Here is a 16,977-nt window from a genome sequence, read left to right on the forward strand (position 1 = left end):
GGAGCTGAAAACTAGGAGCCTTACAAAAGATAGGATCTGAGTTCATCTCTGGCTGCTAAAGTACATGTGCCCAATAGGAAGTAGAAGTCGCATATTAGGTCTAGAGGCCAGTGGGAAATGTGCAGGATTTGTAGTTTTAATATAACTAGTGAGATGAATAATTCAAATAAAAAAAATAAATACATTTAACATAACAACCTGAAATAAATATCAGCTCATTGTCCGAGGACACTCATGTAAAACAATAGCACAGTGCACCACTGTAGATGTCCCTTTGTTTATACCCTGAATGTTAGGAGGTAATAAGGAAAATGCCACATACAATGTGCTCCCTCCAGGAATTACGCGGCCCCCTCAGATCCCATCCTTTATAATGCATATTGATACAAAACAAATTAACAAATCGTAAAGACGCATTGGTAGGTTTTCAGTAAGAAGGCGAGACAGTCAATACTTTCATCAGATTCCACTATTCAAGATCTCTAGTGTGATACGGAAATCACTCAAAGTCAAGATTGCTAATATTACTATTATTTATTATAGCGCCATTCATTCCATGGCGCTTTACATGTGAAATGTTAATAATTTACAGAGGTATTTAATCATCAGTCATTGCATCCAAGTAAAACCATAAAAAAGTGTTCAATGGAGAAATGTCACTTCTAAGTGGATGTGATCTCTCATGGATTTTAATAATTGCACTTTCAGATGTGTGTGAACGTGACCCATATAAAAGTCCAGACACGTTTAGACTCTACATACGTGGGAAAAAAATTTCATACAAATTCCATGAAATGATTACATGCAATACACAGTAGTAAAAATAAGGACAGTATCGTTTTAAATTGTAACATCATAGAAAAAAAAAACCTTGACATAAGAATAGACATGGTGCGGTGTTCCCCAATCACGATTCTGTAAGGAGTGTAGATTTAACAAAGACACACATGAGCAGCACCATCTAGTGGCCAAATCAGGTCTTAGAAAAAGCCGTCAGGAGAGAACCTGATAATACAATACAGAAAGCCAGTATCAGCAACAAGTAGTTTTTCATTCCCTAAAAAAGAAAAGTAAAAATGTTAATGAGAAATGTAATTTACATTTATCTATAAACCTGCAACAAAAAAAATTGTTAAACAATGTTTAAGCAGTATTCAAGTACTAAGGATAGGTAGTGGGACAACTCTAAATATTCATCAAGTATAGCTCATTTCTGGCTTAATTAAAATATAGATGACGTTCTAATATATTATCTATATTAGATCTCAATGATTTTCAAGATCTCTGCTTGCTGACATACAATAGCAGTGTTAATGGGATAAGAATCAGTCCTGATGATGGGGATCCCATAGGTGCATTACAGGAGCTGTGATAACTGTACTGTAACTCTCAGGGTATGTTCACACGTGGAATATACACCACAGATTGTCCAAGGCATAGCTGCCACAAATCCCATCTAAAGAAATCTGCAGTGAAAATTGATCCAGGGTTCAGATTAAAAATCGGCAACATGTCAAATTATGCTGAAGATTTTCAACACAGAATTCCCCTTTTGCTATGCAAAAGGAAGAATCCACAGCTAAACTTGCAGCAAGTGCACCTTGAACACATGCAATTTTTTTTTGCAAATTTTGATGGGAATTTTCTGCAGAATATTTGTACATGTTAACGTACCCAAGGTGTAAAGCAAGATAGAATTGCTGTTATTTCACCTGTAGAAGCAGATTACAGATTAAAACAAGTGGGTGAGACTCACGTACAGTACATCTCTCCACATGCGGCAAAATATTAAATCTGCACTTTGCTCATTATGTTGGAGATTAGTTTTGGCTGTCATCACTTTCATGTCCGCATGTAGGGGCTTACTATACGCTGCAGAGTTACAGGCAAATATGTGCACTCATTAGCCCCTGCTCGTGGGCATGGTCTTCTACAGCATGTGCCATAGGAATAGCCCTAGGACCGGTTCCTGTAAATAGCGAGCGCCTGTGTGTCCATCACATGGAAGGTAACAATGAATGTTCCAAATGAATGACTGCAGATGTCTTGCAAACTGATCTAGAAGTGTACTGGAAAACGTCCAACCTTTACTGGATAAAGAACACATATGTAGAACTGCACATCTTGATCTGTAGTAAAAAAAAAAAAAAAGTGAGAGTTCAAAACAAATTTACTTACCCTAATTTCTTTAAATGCTAGAACTCCCCAAAGTGCGGCAATCAACCCAGGACCCTGTGATAACATCATAGAAGAAATCATAAAGCTGTGCAGACAAATGCTAACAGTACTCATGTCATTTCCACCGAGCAGTGGTCTTAAATAGGACCAATCACCAATCTGGAGCTGCCCCTTTTATTTAATAAAACAGTCAACAGCCCCAGATTGGTAATTTGCCTAAATATAATCTATTAACAAAATGGCTCAGAAGTTGCTTTAATGTACTCCCAACATCTGGATTGTGAGATCCCGGCATGCAGAGTGGGATCCCACAACCCTTGGCGGACGCTCCTGCGGTGAAATGACACTAACTGAGCTTTGCCACGTACGTTATCAAAGAGATTCATTAAAGAGGCTCACCACTACCTGGACAACCGCTATTTAAATAGAATAAAAATAATAATATATAATCCTCTCCTGTACTGGAATTGTTCCAGCGATGTTGGTGCAGGGTCTCCCGGGCTTGTATGAAATTGTTATGTCACGTGAGCCCTGCAGTCAATCTGCTGCCACTACTAGGCTGCTATGCCCTCACTTTCTTCGTCTGAACCTCAGACAAATGGAAGCATTGAGAGCGCAGAAGCCTAACAGTAGCAGCTGATTGGCTGCAGGGCTAACCTGTCATAAAAATGTCACGTGAGCCCTGGGAAACTTGTTGCCTTGATTTAAAAAAGGGTTGCCCAGGTAGTGAACAACCCCTTTAAGCTGTTACCGAGCAGTAACTGCTGTAATGATGTTACCATACGGTAAAAGCTTAATAAAGCATGCAACAGTATAATGTGTTTAATGCAAAGAGAGATGTTGCTAGAGGGACCACAGAGGGATTTCACAGCCTGTAAGTTCAGGCCCAACTTTGCTAAAAAAAAGTCAGGCCCTTTCAGAAGGACATTAGGGTAACTTATGAGAGGTATTGTTACTAGATTACTGTATATTTGGAAAAATCACCAATTTGGGGTTGCTCATTGTTTTGCTAAATAAAAAGTGCAATCCCAGATTGGTGATAGGTAGTCTTCTTTGTCAGTTCAAATCCCTTCCTGCTTCATGAATAAAAGCATTTGCGTGTAATGCTGTACATTTATGCACAGGGATAGTGCAGGCTCAGTAGCGGAGTCTGTGCCATCAACAGAGGGTGTCTATGGCCGGGATTGAAAAGAACTCTGATCCTGGCTATTTGACCCCTTAGATGTCAATTATGTCATCCCTGTAAACCAATTAGGTCCTGAAGTATGGTATAATAGTACTCCTGCTATAGCAGTGTATTATGAACAACAATATCAGCCTAACGGCTTAGATGACACAGTTGCGTTCCACTGTGGCATATAAAGGGTTAGACAGCCAAGAACGCCATCATCTCCAATCTGGCAATTGCAGAATTTCACCTAGTAAAATTTTAAGATATACAGGTGCATCTCACTAAATTAGAATATCATCAAAAAGTTAATTTATTTCAGTTCTTCAATACAAAAAGTGAAATTCATATATTATATACAGTTGTGCTCAAAAGTTTACACACCCCGGCAGAATTTTTCCTTTCTTGGCCTTGTTTCAGAGAATATGAATGCTAACAAAAAAATTTTTTCTCCACTCACGGTTACTGGTTGGGTGAAGCCATTATTGTCAAACTACTGTGTTTTCTCTTTTTAAATCTTAATGACGATCAAAAACATCCAAATGACCCTGATCAAAAGTTCACATACCCTGGTGATTTTGGCCTGATAACATGCACAGAATTTGACACAAATGCGTTTGAATGGCTACTAAAGGGAACATCCTCACCTGTGATCTGTTTGCTTGTAATCAGTGTGTGTGCATAAAAGCTGAGTGAGTTTCTGGGATCCAGACAGACTCTTGCATTTTTCATCCATCCACTGACGTTTCTGGATTGTGAGTCATGGGGAAAGAAAAAGAACTGTCAATGGATCTACGGGAAAAGGTAGTTGGACTGTATAACACAGGAAAGGGATACAAAAAAATATCCAAGGAATTGATAATGCCAGTCAGCAGCATTCAAATTGTGATTAACAAATGGAAAATCAGGGGGTCTGTAAAAACCAAACCACGGTCAGGTAGATCAACAAAAATTTCGGCCACAACTGCCAGGAAAATTGTTCGGGATGCAAAGAAAAAGCCACAAATAACATCAGGTGAAATTCAGGACTCTCTGAAAACTAGTGGTGTGGCTGTTTCAAGATGCATAATAAGGAGGCACTTGAAGAAAAATGGGCTGCATGGTCGAGTCGCCAGAAGAATGCCATTACTGCGCAAATGCCACAAAGTATATCGCTTACAATACGCCAAACAGCACAGTGACAAGCCTTCTGGAACAAGGTAACTTGGAGTGATGAGACCAAAATTGAACTTTTTGGCCAGAACCATAAACGCTAAATTTGGAGAGGTCAACAAGGCCTACGATGAAAGGAATATCATTCCTACAGTAAAGCACGGAGGTGGATTGCTGATGTTTTGGGGATGTGTGAGCTACAAAGGCACAGGAAACTTGGTAAAAGTTGAAAGAAAGATGAATGCAGCATGTTATCAACAAATACAGGTGGCAAATTTGCACTCAACAGCCTGGAAGCTGCGCATGGGACGTACTTGGACGTTCCAACATGACAACGATCCAAAACACAAGGCCAAGTCGATCTGTCATTGGCTACAGCAGAACAAAGTGAAGGTTCTGGAGTGGCCATCTCAGTCTCCTGACCTCAATATCATTGAGCCACTCTGGGGAGATATCAAGCTCGCAGTTCAGGTTAGACAGCCCAGGAATTTACAGGAACTGGAGGCTTTTTGCCAAGAATAATGGGCAGCTTTACCATCTGAGATATTAAAGAACCTCATTAACAACTACCACAAAAGCCTTCAAGCTGCTATTGATGTTAGAGGGGGCAATACATGGTATTAAGAACTGGGGTATGTAAACTTTTGATCAGGGTCATTTGGATGTTTTTGGTTGTCATTAAGATTTAAAAAGAGAAAACACAGTAGTTTGACAATAAATGGCTTCACTCAACCAATAACCATGAGTGGAGAAAAAGTTTTTTTGTTAGCATTCATAGTCTCTTAAACAAGGCCAAGAAAGGAAAAATTCTGCCACGGTATGTAAACTTTTGAGCACAACTGCAGAGTCATTAAAGAGTGATCTATTTCAAGTGTTTATTTCTGTTAATGTTGATGATTATGGCTTACAGCCAATGAAAACACAAGAGTCATTAACTTAGTAAATTAGAATAATTAACAAAAAACACCTGCAATAGGCTTCCTAAGCATTTAAAAAGGTCCCTTAGTCTGTTTCAGTAGGCTCCACAATCATGGGTAAGACTGCTGACTTGACAGATGTCCAGAAGGAAGTCAATGACACTAAGTACATGCAAAGTAAATTTTGCATTTCATTTGGAAATCAAGGTCCCAGAGTCTGGAGGAAGAGTGGAGAGGCACACAATCCAAGCTGCTTGAGGTCTAGTGTGAAGATTCCACAATCAGTGATGGTTTGGTGAGCCATGTCATCTGCTGGTGTAGGTCCAATGTGTTTTATCTAAACCAAAGTCAGCGCACCCATCTACCAAGAAATTTTAGAGCACTTCATGCTTCCCTCTGCCGACAAGCTTTTTGGAGATGGAAATTTCATTCTCCAGCAGGACTTGGCCCCTGTCCACACGGCCAAAAGTGCCAATACCTGGTTTAAAAACAACAGTGTCACTGTGCTTGATTGGCCAGTAAACTCGCCTGACCTTAACCCCATAGAGAATCTACGGGGTATTGTCAAGAGGAAGATGAGAGACACCAGACCCAACAATGCAGATGAGCTGAAGGCTGCTATCAAAGCAATCTGGGCTTCCATAACACCTCAGCAGTGCCACAGGCTGATCGCATCCATGCCACTCCACATTGATGCAAAAGGAGCCCCGCCAAGTATTGAGTGCATTTACTGAACATACATTTTAGTAGGCCAACATTTCGGATTTTAAAATAATTTTTCAAGCTGTTGCTATAAAGTATTCTAATTTACTGAGACAATGACTTTTATGTTTTCATTGGATGTAAGCCATAATCATCAACATCAACAGAAATAAACACTTGAAATAGATCACTCTGTTTGTAATGACTCTATATAATATATGAGTTTCACTTTTTGTATTGAAGAACTGAAAAAAATAAACTTTTTGATGATATTCTAATTTAGTGAGATGTACCTGTACTAGGAAACTTTTGGTTAAACTTACATCATTAAATGTAGTTACAAATAAATTATTTCTCCTTAAAAAAAATATTGCAGTTTCTTCAAGGTAACTAAATATAGCTCAGATACCCTGCCAATAAGATATAAAGGTCAGATCTTGCTGAGTAATTGGCTGTTGACATTTACCAGACATACATTTCTACTTTGTGATTCACCCAATATCTTTATATTTATCATGGAGAAACTACTGACCGCAGTTATTATGGGAAAGCTGACCACAGCACTTAGATAGTTATTAGCCAGGAACCAGCAGCAAGTGGCGATTGCCCAGAGGATGCCAGAAATAAATCCTGTAGTATAAAGAAATCAAATTAAATTCATATTCAGGTGAATATACAGAAGATTTTCATGCAATGCTCTAAAGAACATCTTGCATTGTGTATGACATAAAATATATAAGTATAAACTACAGTACAGACCAAAAGTTTGGACACACCTTCTCATTTAAAGATTTTTCTGTATTTTCATGACTTTGAAAATTGTACATTCACACTCTCCTTCTTGGCCAAATAGCCCTTACACAGCCTGGAGGTGTCTTTGGGGTCATTGTCCTGTTGAAAAATAAATGATGGTCCAACTAAACGCAAACCGGATGGAATAGCATGCTGCTGCAAGATGCTGTGGTAGCCATGCTGCTTCAGTATGCCTTCAATTTTGAATAAATCCCCAACAGTGTCACCAGCAAAGCACCCCCACACCATCACACCTCCTCCTCCATGCTTCACGGTGGGAACCAGGCATGTAGAGTCCATCCGTTCACTTTTTCTGCGTCGCACAAAGACACGGTGGTTGGAACCAAAGATCTCAAATTTGGACTCATCAGACCAAAGCACAGATTTCCACTGGTCTAATGTCCATTCCTTGTGTTCTTTAGCCCAAACAAGTCTCTTCTGCTGGTTGCCTGTCCTTAGCAGTGGTTTCCTAGCAGCTATTTTACCATGAAGGCCTGCTGCACAAAGTCTCCTCTTAACAGTTGTTTAGTACATACAATTCATGGAAAGAACAGGTAGTACACTTATCCCAAAACTGGGAGAAAGTCTATATTATATACAATTATAAATAACTTCAATAGAGACTACCAATTTAATGGACTTTTTATAGGCTAAATCGTACAAACAAGATAGTACAAACACGCAAGAAAACGATCAATAAGCCAGTATTTAGAAAAATAATTCAATAAGCTTTATTATAAATAGCAACAAGCATGATTTAGGGTAATTATAAATATAAATATAGCCATTCCGAACCTTGAAAAAAGATTGCTCCACTAAGTACAGCATTAAACATCTAATCCACAATTGAAAAGATACATGTATGTAAACAAATATTGACAATCAATACACATACCAGCGGGTGCATAATCTACCACTAGTCAATAAAGTGCCAAGGTGAGTGCATGTATAGTCATTTCAATAAGAGTATGCAGTCCATCATAGTCCTGTCTATACATACCAAGAAATAAGCGAAAGGGCTGCAGAGAAGAAATGACAGGGCACAGGAGCGTCACATTAACCAGCTGTACACGTGGAGCAACAGCCCCGACGCGCGTTTCGGATTTCCCTTCGTCAGTTGGGATTTCCCTTCGTCAATATTTGTTTACATACATGTATCTTTTCAATTGTGGATTAGATGTTTAATGCTGTACTTAGTGGAGCAATCTTTTTTCAAGGTTCGGAATGGCTATATTTATATTTATAATTACCCTAAATCATGCTTGTTGCTATTTATAATAAAGCTTATTGAATTATTTTTCTAAATACTGGCTTATTGATCGTTTTCTTGCGTGTTTGTACTATCTTAACAGTTGTTGTAGAGATGTGTCTGCTGCTAGAACTCTGTGGCATTGACCTGGTCTCTAATCTGAGCTGCTGTTAACCTGCGATTTCTGAGGCTGGTGACTCGGATAAACTTATCCTCAGAAGCAGAGGTGACTGTTGGTCTTCCTTTCCTGGGGCGGTCCTCATGTGAGCCAGTTTCTTTGTAGCGCTTGATGGTTTTTGCAACTGCACTTGGGGACACATTCAAAATTTGCCCAATTTTTCGTACTGACTGACCTTCATTTCTTAAAGTAATGATAGCCACTCGTTTTTCTTTACTTAGAATTTGTATTATGGCAAGAAAAAAGCAGCTAACAGTCTATTCAGTAGGACTATCAGCTACAGTTAGGTCCATATATATTTGGACAGAGACATTTTTCTAATTTTGGTTCTAGACATTACCACAATGAATTTTAAACAAAACAATTCAGATGCAGTTGAAGTTCAGACTTTCAGCTTTCATTTGAGGGTATGCACATTAAAATTGGATGAAGGGTTTAGGAGTTTCAGCTCCTTAACATGTGCCACCCTGTTTTTAAAAGGACCAAAAGTAATTGGACAATTGACTCCAAGGCTATTTCATGGACAGGTGTGGACAATCCCTTCGTTATGTCATTCTCAATTAAGCAGATAAAAGGCCTGGAGTTGATATGAGGTGTGGTGCTTGCATTTGGAAGGTTTTGCTGTGAAGTAAACATGCGGTCAAAGGAGCTCTCCATGCAGGTGAAACAAGCCATTCTTAAGCTGCAAAAACATAAAAAAAACATCCGAGAAATTGCTACAATATTAGGAGTGGCAAAATCTACAGTTTGGTACATCCTGAGAAAGAAAGAAAGAAAGCACTGGTGAACTCATCAATGCAAAAAGACCTGGGCGCCCACGGAAGACAACAGTGGTGAATGATTGCAGAATAATCTCCATGGTGAAGAGAAACCCCTTAAAAACAGCCAACCAAGTGAACAACACTCTCCAGGAGGTAGGCGTATCAATATCCAAATCTACCATAAAGAGAAGACTGCATGAAAGTAAATACAGAGGGTTCACTGCACGGTGCAAGCCACTCATAAGCATCAAGAATAAAAAGGCTAGACTGGACTTTGCTAAAAAACATCTAAAAAAGCCAGCACAGTTCTGGAAGAACATTCTTTGGACAGATGAAACCAAAATCAACCTCTACCAGAATGATGGAAAGAGAAAAGTATGGCGAAGGCGTGGTACAGCTCATGATCCAAAGCATACCACATCATCTGTAAAACACGGCGGAGGCAGTGTGATGGCTTGGGCATGCATGGCTGCCAGTGGCACTGGGTCACTAGTGTTTATTGATGATGTGACACAGGACAGAAGCAGCTGAATGAATTCTGATGTCTTCAGAGCCATACTGTGTGCTCAGATCCAGCCAAATGCAGCCAAACTGATTGGTCATCGCTTCATACTACAGATGGACAATGACCCAAAACATAAAGCCAAAGCAACCCAGGAGTTTATTAAAGCAAAGAAGCGGAATATTCTTGAATGGCCAAGTCAGTCACCTGATCTCAACCCAATTGAGCATGCATTTCACTTGTTAAAGACTTAACTTCAGACAGAAAGGCCCACAAACAAACAGCAACTGAAAACCACCGCAGTGAAGGCCTGGCAGAACATCAAAAAGGAGGAAACACAGCGTCTGGTGATGTCAATTAGTTCAAGACTTCAGGCAGTCATTGCCAACAAAGGGTTTTCAACCAAGTACTAGAAATGAACATTTTATTTACAATTATTTAATTTGTCCAATTACTTTTGGTCCCTTTAAAAACAGGGTGGCACATGTTAAGGAGCTGAAACTCCTAAATCCTTCATCCAATTTTAATGTGGATACCCTCAAATGAAAGCTGAAAGTCTGAACTTCAACTGCATCTGAATTGTTTTGTTTAAAATTCATTGTGGTAATGTCTAGAACCAAAATTAGAAAAATGTTGTCTCTGTCCAAATATATATGGACCTAATTGTATGTATCCACCTGACTTCTGCACAACACAACTGATGGTCCCAACCCCATTTATAAAGCAAGAAATCCCACTTATTAAACCTGGCAGGGCACACCTGTGAAGTGAAAACCATTTCCAGTGACTACCTCTTGAAGCTCATGAAGAGAATGCCAAGAGTGTGCAAAGCAGTCATCAAAGCAAAAGGTGGCTACTTTGAAGAACCTAGAATATAAGACATATTTTCAGTTGTTTCACACTTTTTTGTTAAGTATATAATTCCACATGTGTTAATTCATAGTTTTGATGACTTCAGTGTGAATGTACAATTTTCAAAGTCATGAAAATACAGAAAAATCTTTAAATAAGAAGGTGTGTCCAAACTTTTGGTCTGTACTGTATATAAATCAAGATATAAATACAATCTTCCATTTGAACTTTAACCAGTCCATAAGCAGAGGACCCCACTCCCCAATAGGCAAGGACAGTTGAGCTTTTGGGGTTTGAAACCTACACTTTTATGTTATCAAAATAATGTTTTAGATCTTTGTTTGTATTACATCGTGCTTTATTTTAATAGTTTAAACTTACCTGAGAATACTTTTTAAAGATGACTTATCAGCCTACACAGCCTATTATTTTTAACGGAAAAACCTAAACTCCCCCACACCCTCCCCAAGCATATTTATATTAGATATAGCTACAAAGATATCTATTTATTTATTTTACTCACTTATACAAGCGTATAGCGCCATTAATTCCACAGCGCTTTACAGACATTATGGGCCATCTATCTATCAATATATATATATCCACATACAGCGGGTGAAATAAGTATTGAACATGTCCCAGTTTTCTAAGTAAATATATTTCTAAAAGGTGCTACTAATATGAAATTCTCACCATATGTTGGTAACAACCCACCCAATCCACACCGGCAAAGAAATCAAGCCATAGATGTCCATAAATTAAAGTTATGTGTAATAATGAGCAATGACCCAGGGAAAAAGTATTGAACACGCTTACTGAATTTTATTTAATAATTTGCACAAAAGCCTTTGTTGGTGGTGACGGCTTCAAGATTCCTCCTGTATGGAGAAACTAGTCACATGCATTGCTCAGGTGTGATTATGATGGTGACCCATTCTTCCACATAAACACTCTTCATAGAAGGAGCCCATGGAACCTTCAGGATTTGAACTCTGAGCTTTAGTTCCTTCCTTACAATTTCTATTGGATGAAGGTCAGGTAATTGACTGGGCCATTCCACGAGCTTTAACCAATTAAGAGTTTCCTTAGCTATGTGTTTGGGATCGTTGTCTTGCTGAAATGTCCACCCTTGTTTCATCTTCATCATCCTGGTAGATGGCAACATATTTATAACAAGAATGTCTCGGTACATTTGTCCATTCATCCTTCCTTCAATATGAAGTTTGCCAGTGACGAATGCTGAAAAACAGCCCCACATCATGATGTTCCCACCTCCAAACTTCAATGCTGGTATGGTGTTTTTAGGGTGATATGCAGCGCCTTTTGGCCTCCAAACATGGTGTGTATTATGGCATCCAAAGAGTTCAATGTTTTTTTCATCTGACCAAACTATTCTCCCAGTATTTCACAGGCTTGTCTAAATGTTGTTGAGCAAACGTTAAACACTCTTGAACATGCTTTTTGTTCAGCAATGGAGTCTTGCATGGTGAGAGTGCATATAGGCCATGAAGGTTAAGTGCATTACTTATTGTTTTCGTTGAAACAATTGTACCTGCTGATTCCAGGTCTTTCTGTCGCTCTCCACGGGTGGTCCTTGGCTATTGGACAACTCTTCTGACAATTAGTTTCACTCCTTTGTCTGAAATCTTGCGGGGAGAAGATGGTTGTGGCCAGTTTATGGTGAAAAGTTCTTTCGACTTCCGGATTATGGCCCCAACAGTGCTCAGTGGATCCTTCAAAGGTTTAGAAATTCTTCTGTAACCAATGCCATCAGTATGTTTTGCAACAACAAGTTGCAAAGGTCTTGAGACAGCTCACTGGTTTTAACCATCATGAGATGTTTCTTGTGTGGCACCTTGGTAACGAGACACCTTTTTATAGTCCATCAGTTGAGCCAGCTGATATTATTTTTCACAGTGGCAGAATTGCTTTCTAATTACTGACAGATGTCAGCTGGTGTCATGATTTTCCATCAGGGCTGTGGAGTTGGTAAGCCAAACCTCCGACTCCTCAATTTCCATGACACCAACTCCAACTCCATGACTCTGACTCCCTCATACATGGCTCATGTTTAAGTGATAAATTTACTGTAGCACAGATTCATCACAGCTAAAAGTCTAGACCCTTAGATCAGGAATAGGACAGACATTTATAGGACATTTCATAACTTTCCCAAATTCTTACGAAAAAATATTCCCCACATACTGCATTGAACTACTGTACCCAATTTACTATATATTTTAGTAGTCAGAGTTGGTCCATTTTATACCGACTACGACTCCACCAAAATGGGCTTTGACTCCGACTCCACAGCCCTCCTTTCCATGGCTTTTTGCACCTCTATTTCTTCATGTGTTCAATACTTTTTCCCTGTGTCATTTCTTATTATTACTAATAAATTAAATTATGGACATATATGATTTGATTTATTTGCCTGTGTGGATTGGGTGGGTTGTTACTGATAACTGGTGAGAATTTCATGCAAAGAGCATCTTTAGAAATATATTTACTTTTAAAATTGGTGATATGTTCAATACTTATTTCACCCGCTGCATAATATATGTACACACACATATATTTCTCAGATATAGGAGATCTCTCATTCCTGACAGTGGATAGTGCTAGGGTGCTGGGGATACTGGGAACACATGACTCAGGTCGGATCTTTCATAATTAGCGATATTTCGAAAAATATTTATTGTAAGGGGCAGGGCTGTGGAATCAGAGTCGATATCCATTTTGGTGGAGTTGGTATAAAATGAACCGACTCCTACAATATATAATAAATTGGTTACAGTAGTTCAATGTAGGATGTGTTATAATTTTTTTCAGAAGAATCTGGGAAAGTTATGAAATGTTCTATAAATGTCTGTTCTATTCCTGATCTAAGGATCTCGGCTTTTAGTTGAGATGGATCTGTGCTGCACTTTATGTACATGCTCAGTAGGAGGCAGGGCTGTGGAGTTGGGAGTCGTGAAGTCGGAAGTCAGGGAAATTGAGGAGCCAGAAGTTTGGCTTACCGATTCCACAGCCCTAAGTAAGGGGTATGTTGGCTTTTCAGATAATGATAGGCCCCAATTTTCAGAATTTAAGGGGACATGGCAATTTTTTTTAATGGATTGTTTTACATTACTCCCTTCTAGTTGCTCATTAGCTGTTGGCCCCAGTTGCAGGGGAATGCAGTCTGCGTTCAAATATGATCCTAGGGAAGCTCACACAAGAAACGCATTCTCTAGCCAGCACATAGAGGTCATGCGATTTGCCATACAGGTACGTGTAGAGAACAATCATGAAGGCAGTGACTGTAATAAGCCTTCTCTGACTTCTGCTCAGGGGGGTCCAGGTGTCAGTTCCTTCTTTTACTGATTCACATTTTTTGTGTTACTTGCGCGTCAGCCCAATGTTTAAAGATATCGGTGGCCATAAGAATCGATCTTTTGAATCAGAGCAAAAGGCTAATATTTATTCAAAGTACATGCCAGGTAGTAATGGTTCTTGAGAATGATTACTAGTGGACTACATGCAGACTTGTGTCCTTGAGCACACTTACCAGGCAGTATCGCTTCTGGATAGACTTTGGGATGGTTCTTCATTACAGCACAGTAAATAAGGAAGTATACAGTGCTGGTGATGAATATCCCACTGAAGTGTGCAAACACATAATCAAGATCTGAAAGAGAGAAACCACATCACTTTAGCCACTTCCCAATATTTCCATTTTAAATCCATCAAATGAAAGAAAAAATAGTGTTAATGTTTCTCAAGTAGCAGTGAAATGGTCATCAAGTATGTAAGCAGTTAACAAGCAAAAAGTTCACAGCAATTTACTACCAGACATAAAATGATAAAACCTAAGCTAGAAACAAAATGAACATATACCCTGCTGTAAGTAAGTAAAAGCAGTAGTGCATATAAATAACATAGGGTATTTAGTAAACACTGTGTCACAAAAGAGCTGTCCAGTGACCAGGGAACAGGGGCTCCTATCCTGTCCCTAACACTAGGGGGCGCCCTAGCTCGCTCTATTCCCCGAGATACCTCTGAAGGTGAGGATGCCGGGGCCTCAGACCTCGCCCTAACTACTGAGTTAGTCCTCTGTCTGTTCTCCTCCCCCATCCAGGGAAGGGGGCGCTACTGTGCACCGTAGTACACCAACCTGACAAACAAGGCTACACAGACAGGGGTTAACAGAAAACTCCAGGCACACTAAATATTCACTCACATATAACAGAGGAAAGCATAGGGGTGTGAAGGTAGGGGGATAAAACAAAATGGAGAAGGATAAAGTATTACCACGCATACAAACCGAACAACAGTCACTAATAATTTCTCCAACTTTCTTTCTCATTAGAATTCCTCTCCCTCAGTTAGCCATGCAGCAAATGCTAGCTCTGTCAAGGATTAGTATCAGAGCCCAGATTATAAAGGGAAAAGGAGTGGCTAACCGTGCTCAGCTGTGAGCACTTCCAACATGGCCGTTTAACCCCTGTTCTGCCAGAAGAAATAAAACATGTTTTAAAGTGCTTCTTCTCGGAGCCAGAGTAGGAGCCATCAGACGCTGCGGTCTTCTGGCTCCACCTCATTGCGGTAACCCCATGACACACTGCTTTTGATCAAAAAAGCATAAAAGTCATCCCACCAGTGGCCAAGGTGTACCCAATCGGGACAGTCCTAACCTCTAGCATTAAAACCTTACCATGTGTCAAAAATTACCTCAATGTGAATAATGGCTGATCAGCACCGGACCCAGCTATGGACACCCAACCATAGAAGCTTTATAAACGTAATGCCCAGCTCAAAGAAAGGGAGTGCAAGATCCTAAAGCAAAGCTGAAAGAGATGAGCCGGAGTATACGCTGGTATACATGCAACGTGTAGGAGCATGTTTACACTGGCAATTAAACAGGCAAAACCTAAGACAGAAAAAAGTAAATATATACCCTGCTATAAGCAGAAAGCAATAGTGCACATAAATAACATAGGGTACTATAGGTTTTAATACCAGAGGTTAGGATCGTCTCGATTGTGGACAACTTGTCGCTGGTGGCATGGCTTTTATAGAGGAAGAGATGCGTCCAGCTTCAGGTAACTTGTAAAATCCAAAATCTTTATTAAATCAGTTAAAAAATATGTGGCTGGACAAGAACCATATTGTCACAACCCCGTGGGGGGTATGACCAGAGCAAATGCATTTCAGACCTAGTGATCCAGATATAGAACTACATTGCAATGATTAAGAACCACTAGGTCCGAAACGCATCTGCTCTGGTCATACCCCCCACAGGGTTGTGACAATATGGTACTTGTCCAGCCACATATTTTTTAACTGATTTAATAAAGATTTTGGATTTTACGAGTTACCAGAAGCTGGACGCATCTCTTCCTCTCTAATCAGTTTCCCAGCGGCTCAGCTGGCTCTTTGCACTCCGGGAACTCCGAGGGTGAGCTGACTCTTTATTTATTGTGTTTTCATGGCTTTTATACTTTTTTTTTTAAATAAAAAACAGGGTTTACGAAGTACCCTATCTTATTTATAAGCATTATGTCTTTTTACTTACTTACAGCAGGGTATATGTTAATTTTATTTCGATCTTAGGATGCTTTCACATTGCGCTTATCTTCACGTTCGTGGGTCCCGTCAGGGCTTGCATCCGAACCCCCCTCCCCCGCAAAAAGGGATTTGAACGTATGCGCTGCCTGAGCCATAGACTATAATAGTGCCAGCAGAGTACACAAGCTCTAACGTGTATCATTTTCAGGCAGACACAGTTTTTTTTTTTTACTTTTTATTTCAGTCCCTTGAAAGGACTTGAACCTATATATTATATACTGCAATACTAGTAAACTTCACGAGACGACGAAGATAAAATTCAATGCCCATGCCATAGGAAGTTCTGCCTTAAAAGGCGTTGCCCACTTTATCCTTATTTTAACAAAAATAATACTATATTCCACTTACTGACGTATGGTTATTACGAGTTCAGCACAGACGACCTGCTCTGGGAATTACAGCCCCTTTATTTTGTACAGTCGATTCCCTGCATGCACATGATGCTCTGTTCCACAAATGGGGCCACTAATGAAGGGGCAGTGACCAGGCCTGCCCTACTTAAATGTGGGACCACTGTAAATAAATGTGAATTATGGGGTCACCGTTTCTTTTGACTGCAAAAGCAGCAAGACCACAGAAAAAATATATGGAAGTTGCAAAGTTTATTATTTGTTTGAGGTCTAAGGGGTAACGTTTCTCCTTGTGGAGAGTGACATACCAACTCTGGCATGTCAAGGTAAGGAGGCTAAATTCGCCGTGCAATGCTCCTCTGGGAAATTTAATATGCAAATTGCCTCTTCAGAGAAAAAGAGGACTTGAACTCTATAGCGCCACCTATTGGAAGCAGCAATCCTACAAGTCACATTCAACCCTTTAACGAGTCGTGAAATATGACTTAGGATAAAAGCCAAATCACGACTCGTTAAAGGGTTGATTGTGACTTGTAGGACTGCTGCTTCCAATAGGTGGCGCTATA

The 16,977-nt window shown here is 39.7% G+C and overlaps 1 protein-coding gene across 5 annotated transcripts in view; it reads right to left on the bottom strand.

Annotated features, from left to right (window-relative positions):
- Positions 1–537: 537 nt before the first annotated feature.
- Positions 538–16,977, bottom strand: part of TMEM144 (transmembrane protein 144) — a 39,713-nt gene continuing 23,273 nt past the window's right edge. Inside the window, exons 9-14 of one of the 5 annotated variants that reach the window (XR_012247797.1) lie at positions 14,002–14,121; positions 6,650–6,747; positions 3,994–4,094; positions 2,179–2,232; positions 1,675–1,712; positions 538–1,057 (exon numbers count right to left, since the gene is read on the bottom strand). Coding sequence is in view for 4 of the 5 variants with exons in the window: in XM_073644780.1 (XP_073500881.1) it covers positions 974–1,057; positions 2,179–2,232; positions 6,650–6,747; positions 14,002–14,121 (356 nt within the window). In the remaining variant the exon portion in view is untranslated. The remainder of the gene's footprint in view (positions 1,058–1,674; positions 1,713–2,178; positions 2,233–3,993; positions 4,095–6,649; positions 6,748–14,001; positions 14,122–16,977) is intronic. The other 4 variants (XM_073644790.1, XM_073644813.1, XM_073644804.1 and 1 more) reach the window with 4 other exon arrangements.

This window comes from Phyllobates terribilis, unplaced genomic scaffold (assembly GCF_046119375.1).
Source record: "Phyllobates terribilis strain yellow unplaced genomic scaffold, ASM4611937v1 Scaffold_1__5_contigs__length_1240528914, whole genome shotgun sequence".
Classification (NCBI taxonomy): domain Eukaryota; kingdom Metazoa; phylum Chordata; class Amphibia; order Anura; family Dendrobatidae; genus Phyllobates; species Phyllobates terribilis.